The following is a 24,811-nucleotide window of genomic DNA, read 5'->3' on the forward strand; positions in this document are numbered from 1 at the left end:
GGATCATTGGACAGATATGGCATGACAGCTGAGTACAGATTGCAAGCATGTCCATTCTCACCCTAGTTTAATGTTAGGGGTTTAAAAAAATACAAGGATTTCCCCTCAGTTCCACTGCTTTCAAAAGATTCAGAAACATCCTGCTTCTGTTCTGGCCACCAGTAGAAGAATATTTGGGTGGTCTATAAAAAGGTCCCAGATGGGTTATCCCAGCTAGAGAACTGTTTCCATAGTTCCACTTTGATGGGCTTCTTCTGGTCTGTCCACAGTTGATGATAGCCTTGGCTTCCTGCCCACTTTTGGCCCATGTTACATCAACCTCTACGGCAGCCCAAGAGAGTTCACTGGATTCCCTGACCCTTACGAAGAGCTCAACACTGGCAAGGTGAAGCAACTGTTCTGAGTAGCTGGTTTGAAACCCTGAAGAAGCAGTTGGCTTCACCTACCTGGGCAAGTTGGAAGTAATAGCTGGCTTGTGAAGAGAGCCCCTCTCATAGCCTCATGACCCTTCTTATCCCCCAAGGGAGAGGGTGTGGCTTATCGTGGCAGATTGCTGGTGGAACTGGAGACCAAGCTGGTAGACCATGTCGAACAGAAGTTGGGAGACATCCCTGCTGATGACATCCTGCGGGTAGAGGTAAGGGCATGGACTGGTTACACACGTTGTACTAAGCCATCATCTGCTCAGTTTGGTTTTGGGTTGAGTGCTGCACGGCCATTATGTCTTTGATGCTTATGGCAAGTTGTAGGAACCCAGCCATTACGGCTTGTACACCACAGCTTATGTCTCACCTTAAGGTGCAAAAGTTTACAATGGTTAACTAAGTCCTGGTGTGTGACTCATAGTGGCTCTTACTCCAGGCTAGAGTACCTAGGATGGGCTTCTCCAGGAGTGGCCGAGCCTTTGGCACTGATTCTTGGTCTTCCACAGAAGTACCTGCGTCGGCGGAAATACAACCTCTTTGCAGCCTTCTACTCGGCCACCATGCTGCAGGGTGTGGGCGATGCCATCCAGTTTGAGGTCAGCATTGGGAACTATGGAAACAAATTTGACAACACCTGCCTACCGCTGGCCTCCACCACGCAGTTCAGCCGGGCGGTCTTTGATGGTAAGGAGGGGGGAGAGGCACCCATTTGGGACAGCCAGAACCGAAGCTCTTTGACCTCTCTAGCCCTGGGTGGGATTTCCTGCTCCTACTGACCTTCCCTTCTTACCCAGGTCCTCTTTGAGAAAGACAAGCAAGTGAAGCTCTTAAAATCATGGAACCATTGATCCACCCTCTTTAGCTGTTTTCATAGATTCGCAGAATTGTGGAGTTGGAAGCGGCCTGAAGGGTCATCTGGTCCAACCCTCTGCCGTGTGCAGGAAACCCATTTCAACCATCCATGAGAGGTGGCTGCCCAGCCTCTTCTTAAAAGCCTCCAGAGACAGAAAGCCACCACCTCTGTCAACTGTGGGGCAGAACTGACCCCCCGATTCTTTCCCCTAACATTTAATGACATCTCAGTAGCTGGAACGTGTGCCTGTTATTTCTGGTCCTAATTCTGGGCTTCAGAACAGAGTTCCTGACCACGTCCCCTCTGGTGTCCTTTCATGTGCCTGAAAAGGCTTTGCTATGAGAGCCGCTGCTACAGCATGAGAGAGATATTTCTTTAAAAAACGGAAAAGCAGACACCCACCTGCTGCTCCCCGGATGGAGACAGCTCTGCCTTTCCTGCTTCCAGGCTGTCAGTATTACTACCTTCCCTGGGGCAACGTGAAGCCTGTCGTGGTTCTCTCCTCCTACTGGGAAGACAGCAGCCACAGGACGGATGCGCAGAATCTCCTCTCTGGGGCTGCGGACCGGCTGGTGAGTGCTCGGGCGGAGGAGGGCCCTCCGGGGGGTTTCCAGAAGAGAGTCTGCTTCTCTTTGCGGTCCCAGGTGATTCCAGCCTCGGTCCGTTAGTAGCACCCACCCTCCCTGCCTGGGTGTTTGCGACTGGGGTGGCCACTTGGCTAGCTGTGGGACTTGGGCAGTGTTGAGCGGCCTGTGACAGCTTCTAAGGCTCCGCTGGGGGATGAGCAGCAGTCCTGAGGCTCAGAAGGCCTGTCCTCTTGGCGATCTCGTTTCTCAGGCTTGACTTCGCCTTATCCCACTTCTGAAGCAGGGAGAGATGCCCGTGCGCTGTTTTCTGTACATTTCTCCTAATCTGTGCATCTTCCTCATAAATGCATTTCTTGCAAGTGATTTTTCCTAACGTGTCATCTTTGGATCTGTACTCCCCTTCTATAGGCTTTTTCATCTATTTTTCTGAATTGCAAGCTACATTACAAAATTAGGGAAAATGTGGATTTTGGAGGGTAATTGTGTTCTGGCTGGGTGGACCAGCGGGCTTCAAGTCCCTTGGCCCGAGCCAGCGTGGCCGAGAAGTATGGTGGAAAATACAGACCCCCACGGCTGCGGGGGAGCCCCTTGCTTTCTTCTGGTGTGTAGATGGAATTGGGCAGAGTAAAGATGCCCCAAGCCTGAGCCTCCTGGTGACTCTGTCCACGCAGCTGTGGTGGGCACAGTACGGAAGTGGCTTCTCATTGCTTCCCAGTATAGCCCGAGGCTCCCTGGGACTTCCTGTCAAGAACTAGCCAAGGACAACTGTTCCTAGCTTTGGGGGATCAGCCAAGGTCAGATCGGAGGTGTGGATTGGGCCCACCTGCACTCTAACGTGCCCTGGCCAGGCTCCCTTCATTGCTAGGGCTTGGTGGAGTTAGAGGCGGCACTGCGCTTTCCAGAACATGGGGAAAGACATGGAGGAGAAGACCAAGCATTTTGGACAGGGAGGTCTGCAGAGCGTGGTCAAAAAAGTCAAGATGGCAGATGTGTCGGTGCATTCAAAGCTCCATCACGACACACATAAAAAAACAGGTGGAGCTTTCATCTCACCAGCATGGCCACCATCTTGACTTTTTTGACCACACTCTGCAGGCACTGTGATTTTGGAGCAGCTGAAGTTACACACAGGCACGGGGGGGGGGCAGGGAGGGGGTTCTCTTATGTGTTCAACCTTGGCCCAGAGCGGGGTGCGTCTTGAAGGGGCTGCCCAAAATGGACGGAGAAAGGTTTTGGGGCTTCTGAAGTGCCCGGCACGGGATAGTGGGGGGGGGGCTGTCCTTCAGCTGCCCTGTGAGCCAGCCAGAAGGCTGACTGAGCGGAGTGGGGGGGCTTCCTCAGCGGCGTGTGGCTCTTCTGCTCTGTGCCCAGTGCAGGACGCCAACTTGGAGCGGGTCCACCTCGCCCAGAAGGCCAAGAGTTCTGCCAGCGCCTTGGACACCCTCGTGGCTCAGCTGCTGGATGAGCTCATTGTGGACGGCAGGTAGGCGTGCGGGAGGCGGCTGTGGCCAGGCCCGCGCCCTTCGGGGGGTTTATGACAAGCGTGTTTGTTTAGGTTGGACGGGGCCCCGGTGCCGAAGAACGCCGTCCGTTGGTAAGGGCTGGCTCCGGAGGCACCGAGCCGAGGCAGCGAGTTGAAAAGGTGATGTTGGAGGCAGGTCATAAATTTCCACTCCAGCTTGAATGGCCTCATTGTGGCGAGGTGGCCTGGCAGACCCTCTCTTGGAGGGGATCTCCCAGCGTGGGGAGGGGGCATAGAACAGCCTCCCCTCCGCATCTTAAAGCGTATTGCTTGGACTCGCTCCCCCATCGCTTCCGGCTCAAAGCCGCTGTGGAGCCGTGCTCCGGGTGCCTCCTTATTGTAACGTGCAGGGGTGTCCCGAAGCTCAGAGATGGTGTCTCTGTCCCGAGACCCCCCAAAAGTGCTTGGCCCTCTGGGGGTCTTCATGCATGGCAGGCGGCTGGACAGGGGGAGGAGGAGGAGGGGCCCCATTTCCCAGTATTTCAGGTTTTCCCCGTGAAGTGCTAGGAAAAGGCAGGGCACCCAGAAGAGATTTGTCCTGCAGGACAGTGTTCAGATTGAGCGAGGTGAGAAGAAACGGTGCTGACGGCAGCGAGAAGACCACCCACCTCAGTCCTACAGTGGTAGATGGTCACAAGGTGGGCTTTTCCTTCCTTTCCTTCCCAGCTGTGCGCTGCACTCTCTGGGATACCACAGCAGGAGAGAAAGGAATGAGTCTTCCCGAAGTCCGGCTTAACTTTTGGCGGCTTCACAGACACGTCCACGAGATTTTCTTGGCAAGCGTCCGGAAGGAGTTTCCCGCTGATGGTTTTTTGACTGCCCAAGTCTAGCCTTCAGCCTGGGACTCCCTGTGGCCTCCCCCAAATATTAACTGGCATTTGTCCCCGCTTAGCAGCATCTAGTTCAGTGTTTCTCAACCTTGGGAACTTTAATATGGGGGGACTTCAACCCTCAGAATTCCCCAGCCAGCCATGGGGAATCCCCCACTGGGAATTCATGGCATGGGGAATTCCCCAGCTGGCTGGACTTCCCCAGCTGGCAGGGGGATTCTGGGAGCTGAAGTCCACACATCTTAAAGTATTTATTTATTTTTTATTTATTTATATTTCAAATTTGGACACCGCCCATCTCACGAGGAAGTGACTCTGGTTCTAAAGTTCCCAAGATTGAGAAACGCTGGCCTAAAGGTAGGGCTGGCTCTGCTTCCTGCCCCCCACCCCTCAGCTTGTAGTCTTCTGCTCCCCAGCCTCTCTTCTGCCTCTCTTTGGCCATCCTGGCGGTGATGCCCGGGTCGAAGGACAAGTGTCTGTGCTGTAGATGGGTGAGGCGAAGGGGGTTGGGCGCTGCTGGAAAGGTGCCCTCCTTCTGCAAGGCCTTGCAGGGTCTTCCCACCCCCTGCACTGACTTAGCCAATGCCAAAGCCATTCCCCAGGCCATAAATCAACCGGGCATCTGTGTGTGCCAGACACGGCCTGGGCACATCCCGGACTTTGGCTTTCCACTGAGAAGGCTCCCTCCAACAAACACGCCATTCAGTTTTGGGTCTGGGGGTGGTGGGTGTCACTGCAGAGGCTGCCAAGCTGGGAGGGAAGGAAGGAGACCCCCTCGGACCTGCTTCGGGTTTGTAGCAGCCCTTTGCCAGGCAGACCCCTCCTTATTAAATCTCCATGCGGGTTCCTGAGCCGAGGCCCTCCGTGGCTTAAGTGCCAAACGGGAGCTCACACTTGATGGACCACGCGAGGAAGCCGAGTCGCTGGGCCCGTGCAAAATGCACCCCCAGTAGAGGAGCAGCAGCCAGTTACAGGAACGAAAGGGAGGAGGACTCAGGGTCACGGAAGGCAAGGCGGTTGCCCACTCTGCTGCAAATTAAAACTTCCTCGGGGATTACTCTAATTGAGTTCATTGAAAGAAAAATAAACAGCCTTGGTTTCCACAACAGCTGAAAATAACCCAGCAGAAAAATGTTATTTTGTGCTCATGTGGAAGAACACAGTGTTTGTTTTTCCTTAAAAGAACTGAACTGGGGCTGATCCTCCGAGGGCCAGGACACCTCGGCTTTCACGAGGCTCTGCCGCTGTTGGGCCAACAGCCCCTCCCTTCTCCTCCCCCTGCTCAGATTAGCAAAGTCCCCGAAATCTGATTGTTTTTCTTCTGCTTTCGCGGACCTTCACCTCTTTAAAGCTAACGGGGACACAGGTCAACATTCAGAGTGTGGATTTATGCTTTGCAGTTCATTTGGCCAGGTTTACCTTTGGATTTCAACGGGAGCTCCGAAGCAGGTGGTTGAAGAGTTCCCATCATTGGTGGAAGGAGTCCGGAGGCTCCTTTTCTGACGAACCAATTTTATTCCAGGCCAGAAGCTTCCCCAAGAAAGCTTCTGCCTTGGAATAAAATTAGTTTTTGGAAAAGGGGCTACTAGACTCTTGATTTTTGGCCACCATAGACTAACAGAGGTCTTTTCCACACCACCATCCTGGAGCACGTGCGTCTTCTCCCATGCCTGTATGGAGGACATTAAGATGCCTGTGGTTTATTTGCGGTAACATTTTCTCTTTGGGCTGTTCCCATGGTTGAGTTAAACATGATCCACCAGCCCTTGAGTCAGTGAAAACTAGACCCGCATTAATTTGCGGTCCCCGCTGATGATCCCTACCCTCTCACAGGCAGGATGCTGGCAAATGGCGTTCCTTTATTTATGGTGCCCGGAGCAGGTTTAGGGCAAGGACTGGGGGGCTCTCCCTGCTTTGTTTCCTCCCCATCCCCACCATTGGAAAGTGTCCACCAATCCCCCTCTTGACGCTGGATGATGGGTGAAGCCCGTGACAATTTACCCATGGCAAAACTGCTGTGGCCTCTTCTAAAGATGGTTTTAGGCTGTTCAGGGATGGCTGGTTGGGGATGAGCTGCAGGTAACCTTTTGAGGTCATGCTTGGGTTCTCCTTAAGTGGGGGAAGGCCCTCAAATTAAATTTCAGGGGAAATCAATAGCAGCGGGCAAAGGGCCTTTGCAGACCAATGTCCCGTTGGAATGCTGCAGCTGTTCTCCTCTAACATAACTTACAATTTGCCATCAGCAACTGCACAATCCTTTGGAAGAATCACAGACAGGAGGACATGGTCAAGACCTATATATCGGGCAATTTCCCCAGGCCACTACAAAATCTGGTGGGTGGGGCAGTGGGAGAAGAAGGGCAAGAAGAAACAGAGTTAGTTTTGCAGAATCTGCCTTGGGCAACCCTTATTTTATTCCCTGGGTTGGGCTAACGGATGGGCTCCCCTTGCTATTTCCTTCCACAGCCAGCCCCTGGTTGATGTCACCCAGAAGCCAAACAGCACCCATCTGGACCAGTATCTTTATCGTTTCCGCACCACCAACCTCAATCAGATGGTCCAGGCGGCCTTGAAGCTGAAGCATGAAGACTCTGATCTGCAAACGATCCTGGATCAGGCAGAAGATTGGCTCTCTCGGTTAAAGTCCATGGTGGAGGAGGTAAACGTAGTTCCTTGCATGCAGAGAGGAACGAGGACTCCCACCTCTTCTAAATTGTGGGGGTTTAGCATTTTTTTGTCTAGGGAAAGGGGATGCCAGCATTCTGACTGCAGGAGAATCCCTGGTGTTGGGCAACATAATCCCTTTTTGCCAAAGCATGTCAAGGGTCAAGGACAGCCCGAAGTGCAAATACGAGAGGGGGAGGTTCGCAGATTCTGGGCTGGCCTCGCTGCCTTTGCCAACATCAACCCTTGGGAGCACATGGCTTCTCGACCCTTCCCCATTTTGGTATCTCTCCTTTGAACTTGCTCCAATTTGTCCTTTTTGAATTCTGGTGCCCAGAGCTGGGTACAATATTCCAAGTGGGATCTGAACCAGACACAATAGTGGGGAACAGTGTTATCCCATCAGCTGGACTCTGTGCTCCTGTTGATGCACCCCAAGATAGCACTTGCCTTTTTAGCAGCTGCTTCACATGACTGGCTCAGGTTAACTTGTGCTTGACCAGGATACCCGGATCCCTTTCACATATCCTACTGCCAGGGCAGGTCTCTTCATCCTATACTTGCGCCTCTCATTTTTCCTACCCAGATGCTTCCACCTGTTCAGTTCTGTTTATTTACTTCAGCCCACTGCTCAAGCCTCTCGTGATCTTTGTGAATCCTCTCTCTCCTCTAAAATATTAGCCTCCCCTCCCCGTTCTGTGTCATTCTGTGGCAGCCTTGAGGAGTGTTCCCTCAACTTCCTCATCCAAGTCAGTGAGAACCGTGTTGAACAGCACGAGGCCCAGGACAGACCCTGTGGCTCTCCACTCAAGACTTCCCTCCGAACGAGGTGGAGCCATTTGCTAGCACTCCTTGGGTGCGGTCATGCAGCCAACGGAGAGTCCACCTAAAAGTAGTGTCATCTAGCCCAACTTTTACCATTTTATGAAGGCGACTCTCGGGACCGACTCCGTTAAAGGCTTTGCATCTGAGGCCCAGATACCCTCTGCCCCTTGATCTGCGCAGCTCACAACTCCGTGAGGGAAGGAGGTGCGATTTGTCTGGCATGAAGGTGACCCCCTCTAAGGCCTGATTCCCCTTTCCCTGCAGAGTCTCTCATCCTTGCCTGCAAATCATCTCTTTTCCAGCCCCAGAACAGCCTCCCGGATGTCATGATCTGGATGCTGCAAGGGGACCGGCGCGTGGCTTACGCCCGGCTGCCTGCCCGTGAGGTCCTTTTCTCCCGCAACGGAGCCAGCTGCTGTGGGAAGAACTGTGGAAAACTCCAGACCATATTCTTAAAAGTAAGTTTTGTCAGGTCCAGGTGGGATTTTGACATTGCAGTAGGGATGGGGAGGCTGCGCGGGATAAAACGTTTGCAAGCGCTTTCCGCTCAAGCAACATTTCTTCTCCTTCTTGGGGGTGGACGGGATGACCTTTGGGCCCCGGCCCCCAAACTGCGCTGGGCAGGGCAGCCTGAATGCACAGAACTGAATGGAGCCACGTGACTGTTCTCGGCTTGTTTGAAATTAGGTCATGGCTGCTCTGATGAATACCAGGCACCAGCAAGGCATATAAATAGAAATGCTGGTGCAGCTGCAAAAATACAGTAAAAGAAAATACAGAAATCACAAATCCAATTTAAACAATGCAAATGAACCAAGATAGACTATCCAAAATGTTTGTTTGAATGCAATTTCCTCATCTGAAAACTGCAGCCCCAAATCTAGCTTGTTCTTACTGAAAAACACACAAAATGCATCTATACCAAAATAGCAACAATGACACAGAAGATGACCAAGATTGTCTTTGCCTTACCTTCCCCTTTCCTCAATGAGCTGATACCCTGATTTTAATACTACTACTACTACTACTACTACTACTACTACTACTACTAATGATGTATTTATTTGCAAGAAATACCACTTGCTTGCAAGCAAGAACTGGTGGGACCACAAAACAGACAAACGAGTAGAACATGAAGAGGCTCAAGTGCTCTGGGACTTCAGAATTCAAACAGACATGCACCTGCCACACAACGCCCCAGACCTAACCATGGCTGACAAGAAAGACAAAAAAGTCTGGATAGTGGACTTTTTTGCAATACCTGGAGACAGCATACGGGAAGAGAAAGCCAGGCTCTGGCTTTATAGGTCCTAACCAGCACCTTGACTCGCACCCAGAAGCAAACCAGCAACCAGGGCAGTTTGCGAAGCAGAGGTGTCGCGTGGGCACACACGTCAGCTCAGCTGGAGACATTTCTGCCAGCTGACTTGCCCTCCTCCTCCTCCTCCTCCTCCTCCTCCTCCTCCTCCTCCTCCTCCTCCTCCTCCTCCTCACATCAGTCGTGCTAGTGCTCAGCATTCCCTGATCCACTCTCTCACCCAGTTCACTCATGTTCACTCAATATGAGCTTTGTGAATTTTTCATGCCATTGTTGCTGCTCGTGCACTTCGCTGGGATGGTCCTTTGATCACGGAGAAACTCCTGAAAAAAAGGCATCCGTTCCATAATCTGGATTCCCCTAATCAAGATATTTGATACCAGGGTGTGCTGGAAGCATCTAGGGATGGAGTGATCTTTTGCCAGCCCAGGAAATCTGGACGATGGGCACAAAGAGAGAAAAATGGTCAGGAATCTTAAAATGGGAAGTGAGGATAGAGTAGGGAGAGGCCAGGAAGACATAGAGAATAGGTTATTCAAGAAAAGAAAAGAAAAGAAAAGAAAAGAAAAGAAAAGAAAAGAAAAGAAAGAGGGAGGGAGGGAGGGAGGGAGGGAGACTTACGAAAGATCTGGTTCTTGTCTGGAGGAGCCGAAAGAGGAAAACCTAACGAAAGCCCTGAATTCCTGCCACCCCACCGCAGCAGACCCGGGGCTTCCAAGAAGTGCCCGAGCAGGATGGGAGGGCAGGAGTCCTCTCCTGTCCATGACTCCAGCAACAGGTGCTTGGAGCACACCCCGCCTGCAACACCCCGCCTGTAACACAAAGTCATTATGGCCTCCATTGATTTGTCTAGTACCCCCTTTCACACTGTCCAAGTTGGTGGCCCTCTCGGCCTCTTGTGGGCGCTCTCCTGGCATTCCCTGGAACGGGTGGGGGCTCTGAGATAGGCTGGGCGTGGGCTCCCATTGCTCTTCCCCCTGCCGTTTCTCTCTTGGTAACGGGCGGCCCCAAGCAGGGCAGGACTCTCATGGGACAAGCGCGGCTCTCCACACAACCCCGGTGCCCCCCCGCCCCCCCGGTGGGGCGGAAGCCCTCTGGGTTCAGCTGGTTCGAACCCCTGAGGAGTGCACAGGCTCAACGGACTCATCCCCTGATTCTCACGATACACGAAGCCCTGAACAAGCTAATCAGTGAGCTGCGTTCACACAACATACGGAGACACAAAAACAAGCAAACAAAAATGATCTGGTCTTCGTAAGTTACGCCCAGGTCGCATTTTATGATTTGTTTATAATGCATTAATATGTTTATAATATTAGCGACTGCTGCTTTACTTCGGAATGCGTTGCGTGTTCGTTTTTTAAAAGTTGTAAACCACTGGCAGTGGACCTGATCATGGAGGTTGTCGTACATAATCAACGGATTAGCTGATGAAGACTTGAGCTGCGGCCGTGGGGTCTGCAGATGATCTGGCTAAGCAAGTCCTGTGGATGTGGCCGAAGAGGGGGGTGCAAAGAAGCACACCCAGAGCAGGGGAGGGGGAGCTGAGGTCGCGCAAGATCACGTCGCCGTCTTGGAACGGATGCAAATCCGTGCCATTTATTTGGTGATGACATCACGGCCCCCGGGCATCACTGTGGCTTGAACCAGCCGCCTATTCCAAAGCTCGGCTTTTCTCTGAAGCCTTTGGCACTCCGCTTCCCGCCCTTGAAGAAACCACCCAGCTCCTCCCCTGCTTAATGCTTGGTCCCCATCGCCTTTCTTGCCCTCTGCTGCCCCTGCGGATCTTCTCTTTTGCTTGCAGAGGCTGAGGCTCTCCTGCTTTTAATAAAGGGGCAGCGACTTCTGATAGATAGAGATGAGTGTGTTCTGAGAAGTCCCGGGGAGGAGGATCTTTGGGTCCGATTCGACCATCCAAAACTTCAGTTCACCCATTCCCTGCACTGCCCTGGCATGGTCTCCCTGAGGTGGTCCTTTCAGCCTGCCCTGCAGCCCAGGGTCGCTGGGCTCGTCTGGAATAAGAATGGTGACGGGGGCCTCCTGAGCAGGCTGCTGCCCTCCATACTCCGGGCCTCCTTCCTCTCTGCTCTAGTGTCCTCAGGAAGAGGTGGTGGGTGCCAGGATCCCAGCTCAGATCCGGGTCCGGCTGTGGCTGGGGCTCGCTGTGGACGAGAAGGAGTTTAACCAGACGGCAGAGGGGAGGCTGTCTGTCTTTGCTGAAGCGGTGAGCCAACTCTTGTCTTTCTCTAACGGGGTTGGGGTTGGAAGTTCCCCAGAACTGGATTGCTTGTTCTTTTGGGGGGGCCGGCCATGCTAGGAAAGAGGGAGCAGACACCCCTTTGCATCTGAACCTGAAGCGGGCAGGGGCCTTTCCATCCAGAAGCTCAAGAGGGCTTGAACAGCCCAGCGTACATCTTTCCTGGTGCTCCGGCTCTGTGGCCACTGTATTCTCTGCTGTTCACCCTTCTCTGCTTCTTGTCCTGGAGAGAGAAGCGTTCTGTCTATTGCACCCGGGCGGAATTCCACCCGGTGAAGCTTTCTTTTAGCTTGCACACCCCAACGACTTTATTGCTCGCCTCTAAGGTACCCTTGTCGGAGAGACGGCTTGCTCTTTTGCTCAATCCCCATTTCCCTTTTTCTCGCTCTTTGGGGTCTTAGTATGAGAACCAAACGAAGCTGGCGTTGGTTGGGAACTGGGGCACAACCGGTCTCACCTACCCCAAGTACTCGGACATCACTGGCAAGATGAAGCTGCCCAAGGACAGTTTCAAGCCTTCCGCCGGCTGGACGTGGGCCGGAGACTGGTTTGTCAGCCCCGAGAAGACGTGAGTAACGGCAGTGGGAGGTTCAAGACTCCGGGGTTTCTTCCCTTTCCTTGAGCTATCCTGGGTTAGGTCTTCCTAGCTCACGAGACCAGCTTCCCATCATCCCCAACCCCCGGCCAGTATCACCCCAAGGGCTGTGTTGGTGCGTAACGAAATTATGAAGGAGCCCGGTGGGAGGGCTGGGGTGCCAAAATGGGCACAGACACTGCGGATATGGAAACAAGGGGGCCAGAGGAGCTGGGGGGCTTTGCAGACCATGTGAATTTGCGGCCTGGCAGCTGGGGGAATGGGGAGGGGACTGGGGCAGAGAAGTGAGGCAGCTCACGGGCGGGGCCAGCCCTTGGCCGCTTTTACCTTCTGTAGTCCACTCTGCCTGGAAGTGGCCAGCCTTGGGGGCTTTCCTGGGCCAATCTGGAGAGGGCCGGCCCTTTGCCTGGGCCACGGGAGCCCTGCCCTGGCCTCCGAGGAGGACAGCCGGCCTCCCCAGGTCAGTGGAGTTTCCTTTTCAGGCAGAGCTGCACTCCAAGCACCTCACACATCGACTCCCCCACTCTTAAATTGGGGAAAGGTGGGAAGAGGAGTCTGGACTAGAATCTGAATTAAGGGTGGGCTTTTGTTTTTGAGTGGAGAAGATGTAAAATCCATCTGAGAACTTTCAGAAATCTGACATTTTGTGTGGCTTTAAAGCTTCATGAACAGTTGCAACTTGTCTGGCTACCCAAAGAGTTGCTATTTGCATCTTCTTCTTCTTCCTCTTCTTCTTCCTCTTCTTCTTCCTCTTCTTCTTCTTCTTCTTCTTCTTCTTCTTCTTCTTCTTCTTCTTCTTCTTCTTCTTCTTCTTCTTCTTCTTCATCATCATCATCATCATCATCATCATCATCATCATCTTGCTTTTTTGGTGAAAGATGGATACACTCAGAATTTTTACAAATATAAGGGACAGAAATCCCATGCTTTTGACTACCAGATTTCTGCCTGAATTGGTGGCTGGCTTGATTCGTTTCTGCCCTTGCATGCCAACCTCAGGAAAATTGAGGAAGCCTGTGGTGCTCAGATGTGCCTGTGACAAGGCAAGGGGTTATGAGGGCTTCTGTTCTGAAGTGGGCGCTGCTTCCATTTAAAAAGGGCCTTTTTAGGGTGAGAGAAAAACGTTAAAAAAGTCAGGGTCGTTTCCCCCCTTCCTACACAATGCAGGCTACTACATGACGTGGATGCCGGTCATATGAGCTTCGTGGAGGAAGTGTTTGAGAATCAAGTGCGGCTTCCGGGTGGTCAGTGGATCCATATGGCCGAAGCCTACACAGATGTGGTGAGCAATGACCTCTTTGATGGCGATGGGTGGGGGGTTTTCCATGCCAGCTCCTTCCTCTGAGTCGCAAGCAAGAGCAGACAGGCGGACTTCATTGGATTCTCTTCTCTTTTTCCAGAATGGGGAGAAGATTTTGCCCAAGGAAGAAATCGAGTGTCCTCTAGGATGGAAATGGGAAGATGTGGAGTGGGACACAGATCTCAACCGAGCAGTTGATGAGAAAGGTATTTGCTTTCTTTTGGGATTGATGGACAAACAGTTGGGAAGAAGTCGTGGGACTTTGTTTTTGTACATGAGAACTGCAGCGAGATTACCGTATGCACAAAGATGGAACGATTCGGCACTACCCACCAGGGAGGAACGGTAGGGGGGAGACGATGGACCTTGCTGAGATGGTTAAATTGACTTCTTTGATCAGAGAAAAGACAGTATCTACATTCATTGTTGACTGGAAGCCCCTTAGAGACTTTTTGCATGAAACAGGGAAAAAAATGAACTTATGATTTACGGTTTTGATGATTAGACAGGATAGATTATAGAAAGAAGAGAGTTATATTGTAACCATAGAGTAAGAGGTAAATTTCACAGTATAATTGTACTTACAACTGCCGTAAAGAAGATCAGAAGCTACTTCTTTGTATCTTCTTTCTTTCTTTTCTATTTTCCTTTTCCTTTTCCCCCCCTTTCTTACCCTTTTAGCTTTCTCTTTGATTTCTTTCTTTTTCTTACTGTATATTAGTTTGTATTCATTTTTAAACTTCCTTTTTAAAAACATTTTAATAAAAATTAGATATTTATATATATATATAAAGAAAGGCATTTGCTGACCAGGATGGGCCTTCTGTGGTAGTCCTCCTTCTGTGGAAGGCAGCCCTGTTCCTCTTCCAGCCCCCTGGTTGGTGCCCATAACTTTGGATCCCCATTGCTCTAGGTGGGGCCACTCATTCATGTGCTACTCAGTCTTCCACCTTGTGACTCATGAAGTCCAGCGCTGTTCCCGAGGCTGACTGGTTTTCCCACATTCCCGTTTAAGAGATTCTTTCGTAGATGCACTTGTCCAGCTAGACCTTGCACAGCTGTTCCCTCGGGATGGCAAATCCGATTGGGTGACCGGCTGCCCCATATTTGTCATTTCTTGGCTCGGTCATAGTATCGGGGTGTCTGTGGGGAAGGGTCAAACCGTCTGGATGCCAGCTGCAACGGTGTGACGGAAGCATCACCTGTTTGCTGTGTGCATTGCAACGTGCATAAAAAATGGGGGGAGCTTCGGTGGGACCGTCATTTTGGGCCACCATTTTGATTTTTTGTTATCATATCCTGTGGACAGCCCTGCAGGGTGTGTAGTTAGGTAGCTCTGAATTCTGTCTGTTGGGGTTCTGTTAGTGGCAGGAAAATCCCTAATTTAAGGGAGCTATCTGGTCAGGAACGCAGAGACTGTAAAGATGTGACTCTTTATAATGGGTGGGGCAAAGGTGAGTGAGAAAAAAAAAGGGCCAGGGCTTCTGTTCTTGGGGGGCAACCCTCTAAAAGAGCATGAAGGTTTTGAAATAGGAGTGGGTATAAAATATGTACCTCTCTCCCACCACCTAGAGCAGCGTTCCTCAACCTTGGCAACTTTAAGATGTATGGACTTCAACTCCCAGAATTCCCCAGCCAGCCTTGCTGGCTGGGGAATTCTGGGAGTTGGTCCATACATCTTAAAGATGCCAAGGTTGAGGAACACTGACCTAGAGACTATCAACTGGCTGATGGGTCACCATATTCTGTACAGGATAAAGCAAATATTCTTTGCCCAGGGGCCCTAGTCTCGGGAAGGAGCCTGATGTTGCTCAGCCTAGAGACGCTGTAGGTTTTTAAAGAAGCAATTCTTTTTAAAAAATAACAGACCCATGCACACACAATAATGGAAAGATAACTATAAAGCTTTGAAGGGTTTAGAGAAAAGCCTTGCTTTGGTCTAGAAAAATACGTTCTTGCTTCTTGAACAAGGAAATGAGGAGATGATGAGGTGAGTTCAGGAATCTCCTGATTTTCTTTTGAATTATTTTCCTTTTTTTTTTTTCCCCCCCAGAACTAGATATAGTAGGCTATACCAGAATTTATTTCTAAAACTGTAGGAAGAGATGCCTTGGGGCTACCAAGTAACTGCTTGCTGCTTTGGTTAAAAAGTGGTTGGCGTGGACATTCTTCCTTGAGGTGTCCTTCAGGGTCACAAGATCTGGAAAATTGGGATGAGGTTTCAGAACCCTCTCAAGCTCTGAATTACAGTGTCTCAGTTCTCTGAAGCAGCTGGTGTCTTCCAGATGTGCTGGGCTTCCAATCTCAGGATCCCTCCACCATCGGCCATGGAAACGAGTGGAAATTCAACACACGTTTCCCTTGGTTAAACTCAAAAAGGGGATAATTCCTTTTGGTATTCTAAGCTTTTCTGTCTTTTGTCTCTGAGGCTGGGAATATGGCATTACCATCCCACCAGACAACAAACCTAAGTCTTGGGTGCCAGCAGAGAAGATGTATCACACTAACCGACGTAGACGGTGGGTGAGGCTCCGCAGAAGAGACCTTGCTCAAATGGAGGCCCTGAAAAAGGTAGGTGTTAGGTGGGCACAAAGGTAAATGGAGAGTGTCCAACAGCCATGTCCCATCATCTCCATGCAGTCTGGATGATGAACGTGCTAGATGGAGATGATTTGACTGCAGTTGACACACATGGAGCATACTAAGGGGAAAAGATGAGTGAACAATACTGATTTTTTCCCTCTCCCAAGTTCTTGTATCTTATTTCAACTTTTATAAAGAGCTTGGAAGAAGTTTTCAAAGTTCTCAGTTTTCCAAACAACTGCATGATTAATGAGATATCATTAGTGTCCCATCCCTATTGACAGATTGTTGTCTTGTTTCTCTGACAAAAAGGCTGCTAGGCTGGCTTTTGGGTTGTTTGTTTTGGGTCAGTCCTTCCCTGCCTGGATCACTCACATGATGCATGATACATTGGTCAACCTGTCTCCAAAGTTATGTCTCCCTCAGTGGTCTTTGGGTTTTTTCTCCTGACCACTTTGATGACTTTGGTTGTTATTTCCCTGCAATACTGAGTTATGTGTGTTCAGATCTCGTGGTATTTTACTCCTTTCCTGTCGGAGTGTCTTCGTAGAGGGACACTTGGCTTTACAGCTTATTTATGTATTTATATACCGAAGCTTAAATGTTGCTTCAGTTGAAAATGACTCCGAATGTTTTACAACTCTGGATAAATGTAAAAGGATTAAAACTCCTTTTGAATGGGGGGAAATCATTTGTAGGCTTCCTGCTTTGATAGCCAAGGTTCAAAATGTTGAACAAACATTGCGAAGGGAATTAAATTTTCAGTGCATGTGTGCACAGTTATGCCACACAATCTTTTTAGAGGTAAAGCTGCATTCCTGCACAACTGGGTAGCTATGGGGATGGGAAAGTCTCCCTGGAGTCAAACGTAGCATGGATACGCTATAGTGGACTTTAAAAAGAAGAATCCGAAGCTTCTTGCTTCTCCCCAGGTGCGGCATTCTGCTCATGGCTGTGTGCTCTTGCTGTAAACATGAAGGATAAACCCCACAGTACCTTTCACTGTGCCCTCTTTCCTTCCACGGTTATGACACTGTGCATTGTTTCTGAGGCTTGCCTCTTGTTATAAAGAGAATCAAAGAAAGATAGAATTGTGGAATTGAGTGGGACCACAAGGATTATCTAATCTAACCTTGTGCTTTGTGCAGGCAAACTGAGATGATTCTCTAACTCCTTCTTAAAAACCTACGGAGGTGGAGAACCTACAACCTCTGTAGGGAGACCGTTCCACTGTTGAATAGATCTTGCCATCAGGAAGTTTTTTCTTATATTTAATTGAATCCTACGAAGCTGCAACTTGTACCTGGTTCTAATTGCTAAAAAAATTATTAGAAGGGGGTGGGTGGGTAAGAAGAGGTTCCAGTGTGGAGTCGAACCCAGATTGTAATGTTGCAAGGACTGGGAGATCTACAGCAGTGTTTTTCAACCTTGGCAACTTTAAGATGTGTGGACTTCAACTCCCAGAATTTCCCAGCCAGCATGGGACCAGCAAGTTGCCAAGGTTGAAAAACACTGATCTACAGTAGAGGGATCATCTGAATTAACATGTGTTCCATTGATCCCCTGGCAAGATTGTTGATCTCAAACTGATGTTGCAACCTTTTGGGTGATTTAACCTTCTGTGAATACATATATTCATACAATACACACAAGCAACCCAACCAACAAGCTACTTTATTGCAGCCATAGAGCCAGATTAAAACACAACCCAGGGACATTAGCCAAGTGGCAAAGAAATAGTGGAGATATAAGTCTACATGTGTTCCAAGTCATCTCAGCAGTATTTCTCCATCCATATTTCTTGGAGGAATGGCGTACTTGGGGAAATGAAATAGTTGACAGGGACAGAGTTAGTTCCTTCCTGCCTTAAGATGGGGCCATCCAGCAGCTGCTTTGCATGTAGAAAAATGTCCTTGGGGAGAGAGCCATTTGGGGCAGTAGTAAGCATGGCATTTGGCCTGCCAGTGAACAGGCAGTGGTCCTGCTGAGCAAGCTGGATTCTACTGGCAGTGTTTCTACTCTGCTCTAGGTGTCTCCCTTGGACAACAGATACCTCAAAAACGTGGAGAATCCTGGCAGTTTATATATGCTACTCTTGAGCTTTGAATAGGAGGCATGTAGAAGTAGTAGTTGGGGAGATGCAGTGACGGTCACCATTGTGGGATGCAGTTTCCTTCTCCAGCAGCACTACAGTGCAGCCCTTCTCAGTCACAAGAGGGCTTCCTCTGGTGGAACCTCACTCGTGTTTGGAAACTCCGGAGTTCTCGGCTTCTGTTACCTCCAGAATAGCTGACCACAGAGCAAGCTGTCCCTGAAGATGTACAGAGTGGCTTTTGCCAACTCCCTTTATCAGGCTCAGTTGGTCATCACATCCAGGTTAGAAGACAATGTGGGGTCAAGTAGGGTCCCAGAATCAAGCAGCATGTGATGATCTTGAGACCAGATTTGTGTTACATGCTGGTGTACATGGACCACCACTGGTGGAAACTAAGCTGGACACAATCACCTTTCCTTTAACCAGGCTCAACATGAGCATTGCGTAGCACATTGCATGAAGCCTTTGCTATGCTTACATGTGTTTGCCATTCCTTCAGGAAGCTGTGAATTGAGCTCTTCCTACATCTGTGCAGCCTGGATTTGTCTAGGGATGGCTAAAGCAAAGGTTTGCTGATGAGGGCAATTCTGCAGGTGATGGGTTGAGTCACTGCTGGGCTAGTGACCCAGGAGAAGCTTGCCCCTTCTGGACCTCAAATCAACTTGAGCAGATGGCCTTCCATCTGGGTGGGCTGCCTGTAGATCAGGCTGGTTCTCCGAGGAGACCAGCCAAAGGACCAATTTTCTTGCTAGGAGTCACCAGTGCTCACATTTTATTTAAAGGGTGATTTATAAAGGACTTGCTGAGAACGTCTCCTGTTTATTTCCATGTGGTTGATGTGGGATTCTTCCCACTGGGTGATGCCCTAAGTTGGGAGGTTAACTATTGCTGCATGCATAAAAAATGCTAAAATGCGGACAAAGAACTTTCCACATGCCCATCGTGGAAAATATGGGAAATGTTTCACATGCTTGCCCCAGGATTAAACAAGTTATCCCACTTCACAGTGCATGCCAAAAATGTGGATTTCAACAAATGTTTAAAACATAACTATGAATTTGTTGCATTAAAAATAGAGCAAGATGTAAACAGGGAGATACACACAGAGTTCCTAAAGAATGCCGCTGAAAGTACATAAATGCCAGGATAGGACCAGGGAAGTGTTTAAACTGGGGGAATATTGGGTTCAATAAAATAATAAATCTAATTGCAAGACCAGCATTTCCCCACATGGCTCTAATCATGGCATAAATCTGCTTTGCCAACCTCTTTTTCTGCCACGTCCTCAGGATGTTCCCTTCATCTGATCCCCAACACAGACCTTAAGTTGCCTTCAGTTGCACTGGGGTTCAAGTTTTCTTCCTTCTCCTGACCCAGTTTTGGCTGAGGAGGCATGATGTCACTGACCCTTCTATTGGGGGCATAATCAGGGGAGCCCTAGAAAGTGAGGTTAGCCTGGCATCTCTTGCCCACTTTAGAGAGCATGTCCTCTGCCCTGTCGTCTCTGAGCACTGTCTTCCAGGGCCATTCTATTGCGGGCAGTCCGAGAGTCAAATTGGGCTCTTTCCCTATGCCTGCCAGTCTTTTCTGCCAGGGTGGTCAGTGGGAGGGATGGAGGCTGCGTGATGAAGTGGAACCTTCTCATCCTCTTCTTCTTGGTCAGGGATGAGCTGGGAACCGCTGTGGCATTACTTCTCCAAGGTTATGTCTGTATTCCTCTGTACCCAAGTTTAACCCCAAAGAAGAGCTCTGAGGAGGATAATAAGACTTCTCCACTAGTCACTTTCTTGGTTACCTGTCACTGAAAAAACCCCCTCTTCCCTCCAGTATAAACAGGAGGAGTTGGAAGGGGAAGGCTGGGAGTACGCCTCCCTCTTTGGCTGGACGTTCCATATGAAATACCGCAAGACAGATTCCTTTCGCCGCCGACGCTGGAGACGTCGGATGGAGCCCCTGGAGCACACGGGCCCAGCAGCTGTCTTCGCATTGGAAGGTGCCTTGGTAAGTACAGTATGTTCTTCCGCACCCAGCCATCCATCCTTTCCCCCAAGTACTTTCTTACGGGAGAGCTATGGGGTTGGCCACATCATGGAGAAGAAGACCGTTCTTCTGACAAGCACCAATTGAAAACCCTCTGCTATTATGGAGCCCCAGGGCCATGGCCATCATTACCCTCGTCTGACATAAATTTGCATAATTGGAGAATCCTATACAAAAATACAGGGAGAGTTCAGTTTCCTGAAGGGGTTACTCACAAGACTTAGAGCATCGTATCACATAAGGTGAACTGGATCAGAAGCCTTGGGTTGGGTCTGAGTTCCATGAGCTGAAGACCCTGATTGACCTAAACCATGGTATGTTTAGCCACTTTTTGGGAAACATCAAAGTTGGCTGGATTTGCATCACACGTGAAGCCGTAAGCCATGGTTTACAAACTATGGTGGTTGGGTTCACATAATATGCTAATCTTGGTGGAAGATGTTCCTCCCAGGCCCTTCCAGTTAATCAGGACTCCAGGTTTGAACAGGGCCTTGGAAATGGCTTTTTGTCTACACCTGTGGGTCCCCTTTTAGGCTGGGGTTCTGGAGCATGGAGGGTGAGCTGCAGCTGAGGTCTCAATTCCCCATTTGACTTCCCACAATGGCCAGGAGAAGCAGGGGTTGTTGGAGGTGCTGCGCTGAATCAGAAGCACGACTCAGAGCCAGCCCCTGGGAGGGGCCCTGGGACCTGCCTGCTTGCTTGGCCCCCATGATTGCAGGGTTGACGTGTCTCCCCCTCTTCTTTCCTGCACCTGGAGAGGCCTTCAAAGTGGACTTAGCAAAGCAGCTGCTGGGCCGAGGCTCAGGACCTCTGACCTCTTGTCCTCAGCCCGGTCCAGATGATCTCACTCCAGAGCAGGGGCAATACCTCCCTGCCTTGTCTTCCTACTGTATGTAGCGGGAATCAAGGCTGCATTGGAAGGAAGGGATGAGAGGTGCCCCCTCCCCACAGCCCCAACCGTTCCCCATTCCCACATTTATTTTCTTAACTAATATCCTGGCTTTCTGAAGACATTGGATTTCATAATCTTCTGGCTTTTCAAGGGCTCCAGCACAAAGACGTTATTATATCTTTTTCCTGCCCCTGCCTCTGATTTTTCTCCTTTTGCTGCATTTTGTCCTCTCCTCCTCCTCCTCCTCCTCCTCCTCCTCCTCCTCCTCCTCCTCCTCCTCCTCCTCCTCCTCTTCTCTCTCTCTCTCTCTCTCTTTTGACATTTGGACTAGGTTTTAAACAAGTTAATATATAACATTTAGTCATGTGGTTTTCTTAAAAAAGAAAGAAAACAAGAAAGAGATCTTTCTGTATTTTCTTATTCACCTTGAGATCTGGCCAAGTTTTTGCGCTTCATAATCTTGACTCCACTCTCTGGAGCTGGTCTGGCTGGCATTTGCCTCAAAACGGGGTCTTGAAGCAGTTTAACTTCAAGGCCTTTTCAGGATTCCTCCCCCCCAAGCCCTGGCATTGTCATCCTGTGCAAAGGGTCTGGTGGAGGGCTGTGGGTGAGGTTTTGACCCTAACCTTTACCAAGCGATGCCCCTGTGAGGTGAGCAAAGGCTTCTTGTTATGCTTCTAATTACTTTTTCAAACTGGGAGAACTAGGGATGACCCTAGAAATCCAGCAGGTCCTACTGTCTCTCGGAGCAAAACCAGGGTGGATTTCAGCAGAGCTCACAACACAATGAGGTTGGTGCTGTTCCTTGACACATGGGGTGGTGCAGAAAGGGTTTCCATGTCAAGTGGTGGAAAACTAAGAGAATCTGCTGTGTTGCTGTGCTGGCTCTGGCGTGCAGAAGGGTGAAGCCAGGAGAACCCAATGGAAGGGTGACCAAAATGTGGAGAAAGCAGAGGCTGTTTTATGAAGATTCCAGTGAGATCATCCTCTGGACTAGAGAGGTGGAGTTAAGCAGGGGGAGGAAAAAGCCTAGTGTGATGGGCAGGATTCTGCATACAGGTAGTCCTCGCTTAACAACCTTTCATTCAGTGACTGTTCAACGTTATGGTGGCAACATAGAAGCAAAATGTTTCTTGCTACCATCATCATTGCCATCAACATCATCCTCTTTCTAATCCACTCAATCATTTCGAGTACAAATACATTTGCAGTTACAATAATTTTCAATTACAAAATTGCCAAAAGAGTTTAAGAGTGCAGAAAAAGAATAGAAGAATTCAAGCAATAAAGCCCAATAACTAGTACAGGAGTGCTATAAATGATAAAAGGTCTCTCTGTCAGGATAGCCGTGGCGTTTTGTACAATCACAGGCAAGCACTAAGAGATCAAGAGAGCGTGGCTCCATTCTCTCCTTAGCTGCTGGGTTTCCCTTATTCCATGGGCAGGTACAGACCTACTTCTGTGCCTCTGTTCCCAGCTTGGTCAGACTTAGTGAGCAAAACTGACTCTGAAGAATTAGATCCAGCTCTGGATTCTCTAGTGGGACAGCAGATCATCCCGGAGCCTTCATATCTTGGGGTTCATGGTGCCGCCAAGGCTTTTGGCCAAACGCTTCTCAGTGGTTTGGGCAGATTTTATAATTTGGAGAATCTTCTGGACTTCCCCTTTTGAATGGGCACCTTGGCCTGGGGACAGACCAAACCCTTTGCTTTGAGATTGCCTCTTGCCTCCCTCTGAAATGGGCCACTCTTGTTCCTCTTCCTAAAGTTATTGTCCAGATCCTTGGAGAGATGGGGTTCCCAGCCAGACTTCCATTTGGGGCTTCCCTTCAGTCTAGAAGGTAGACACACTGAATGAGCTGTCAATTGAAAGGCCTATTGCAGCTATTTCCTCTTTTCCATCTTAAAGATTTTTATGTGTGATAAAAAATAAGACAACTCGGGAGGGCTACTAATGTTAGAGAAGATGACGATATCTGCATCCTTTTCAAAGTTGGTGGATGAGGCAAGATGATTGCACAGTGAAAACCCCACCTGCAGACATCCTCAAGGAACCTCCAACCCTGAAAATACAGAGAGTTGGCACGTAAAACACTCCCGGGGCAAAAGGAATTAACCTGAAAAGTCAAGAAGCACTTTGATTACTGGTCGAGCAGAGCAGATCATGTGACGAAGCTTCCAATAGTCAGGTCTCCTCAGAGCAAGAAGGCTTCCTTCTTCTCTTGCCCCACACCTCACTTTGCCTCACTACATTCTTTCTTTTTCCAGAGACTCCATCTGGCTTTGACCACTTCACACATGAGCCTTTATCTTGATGTTTGGCATGAATGAGCAAGAAATATGCAGGCAGGACTTGATCCCAAGTCCACAATCTGACTGGTCCTTGACTTAGGTTTATGTTCACCCTTTGAACTGCAGAGTAATGTGCTGTCAGGCAGAAGTAGGAAGGAGAAAGGAGTGTGGCTGCTAGGCCTTGCCACCCTGATCTTTTTGCTTTTGCAAACATAGAGCCCACCAGATTAGCTTCTAAGCAAAGGGTTTGGAATGGCAGAGAAGATTGGAAGAAGAACTGTGATGCTATTGATCAGGCTCTTGAGGGACATCAACACTTGGGCCTTTTTTCAAGAAAAAGCTGGTAGTGAAAAGGACTGAGGGCATAATGGAAGATTTGAAGAAAGCATTTTGAAAACCTTTGCATGACCTGATCATCTTCAACTGAAAGAACCACAAAGCCAGCAGGCTGATGATTGTGTCTCTTCCAGAAGGAGACAAAGCTGACTACCTGAGAACCTGACACTTTCTTTACACCCAGGCAGGCCCCAGAGACCAGAAATTCTATGCTCAGCCTTATTTTCTGGCCATTGCTAAACATCTGAGAAGTGAATATATGGAGCAGTCAGCTTTTTGCTAATCCAGGAAGTGTGATCATCTTGTTGTGCCTGCAGCCAGATATTTTACCCCAAATGCCACAATTAAGGGAGTGATATAAGGCCCTTATGGGGATTTGTGCTCCTGGGAAGAACTGAAGAAACCACAAACATTCTCCATCCAAATCCCCATTGAATTGGACTTTATGGATTGATTGATTACTGCCATCAAGACATTGTTGACCCTTAGCAGCCTCATAGATAGATTTTCTCCGTGACGATCTGTCCCTAACCTGGTCCTTCAGCTCTTCCAACAGTGCACTCATCACTCCTGTAACTGAGTCGTTCCACCTTGCTGCTGGTTGTCCTCTTATTCCACCTTTCCCAGGATTAAAGCCTTCTCCAGAAAGCTAAATCTTTGCATCATGTGTCCAAAGTGGGATAATTTGAGCCTGGTCATTTGTGCCTCGAGTAAGAACTCTGGGTTGATTTGTTCAATGATCCATCGGTTTGTTTTCTTGGCTGTCTACAGTATTCTCAAGAGTCTTCTCCAACACCAAAGTCCAAAAGCATCAATACTCTTTCTCTCCTGCTTCAAATGTCACAAATAGTGATTGTGTGACTGTGGGATGCTATGACCATCGTAAAATTGTGATCAAGTGGCTGCAGAGATGCAACTACAAGGAATGGTCATAAGTCCCCTCCTTCAGCACCATCATAACTTTGAACAGGTCGCTGAACAAGTGGTTGCTGATCAAGGACTACCTGAATATGATATGATCTGTACAAAATATTATTGTAAAATATCACAAAATCTCAACCACGGTAACACATATTGCTGCATCCTTTGATTAGTAGAAAATATTGCCTTTTCCAAAGCGGATAGATCACATATTTCTGACAACCATTCCTTGACATCTGGAATAAGATCACATTTCCAATGTCTCAATATGATTCTTTTAGCCATCCCCCATGCTTGATCCAAGCGTAATTCCTGATAAACAGTCAGATTCCAAAGCTGTGGTATATAGTTCAACATTACCTTAAAGATTTTAAATCTGTTTATAAACATGAATACACTCTCCAGAAAGATACCGGAGGCTGCAATGCCATACAGGCAGGACTACAGCCCCCATCAGCTGCCACATATCCGTCCCAG

General features: G+C 49.2%; 1 protein-coding gene across 13 annotated transcripts in view; it reads left to right on the plus strand.

Annotated features, from left to right (window-relative positions):
- DYSF (dysferlin) overlaps positions 1-24,811 on the plus strand; it is a 119,797-nt gene that overhangs the window by 38,609 nt on the left and 56,377 nt on the right. For all 13 annotated transcript variants that reach the window (XM_007426884.4, XM_025165852.2, XM_025165855.2 and 10 more), the window contains 13 exons: positions 270-385; positions 524-637; positions 932-1,109; positions 1,726-1,850; positions 3,242-3,348; positions 6,684-6,876; positions 8,009-8,164; positions 11,117-11,248; positions 11,683-11,849; positions 13,044-13,158; positions 13,277-13,382; positions 15,605-15,747; positions 19,682-19,855. In XM_007426884.4, coding sequence (XP_007426946.2) covers positions 270-385; positions 524-637; positions 932-1,109; positions 1,726-1,850; positions 3,242-3,348; positions 6,684-6,876; positions 8,009-8,164; positions 11,117-11,248; positions 11,683-11,849; positions 13,044-13,158; positions 13,277-13,382; positions 15,605-15,747; positions 19,682-19,855 — 1,826 coding nt within the window. The remainder of the gene's footprint in view (positions 1-269; positions 386-523; positions 638-931; positions 1,110-1,725; positions 1,851-3,241; positions 3,349-6,683; positions 6,877-8,008; positions 8,165-11,116; positions 11,249-11,682; positions 11,850-13,043; positions 13,159-13,276; positions 13,383-15,604; positions 15,748-19,681; positions 19,856-24,811) is intronic.

Source organism: Python bivittatus, unplaced genomic scaffold (genome assembly GCF_059951505.1).
Source record: "Python bivittatus isolate LINGU-HERP-01145 unplaced genomic scaffold, Pbiv_v1 ctg000740_np1212, whole genome shotgun sequence".
Taxonomy (NCBI): Eukaryota; Metazoa; Chordata; class Lepidosauria; order Squamata; family Pythonidae; genus Python; species Python bivittatus.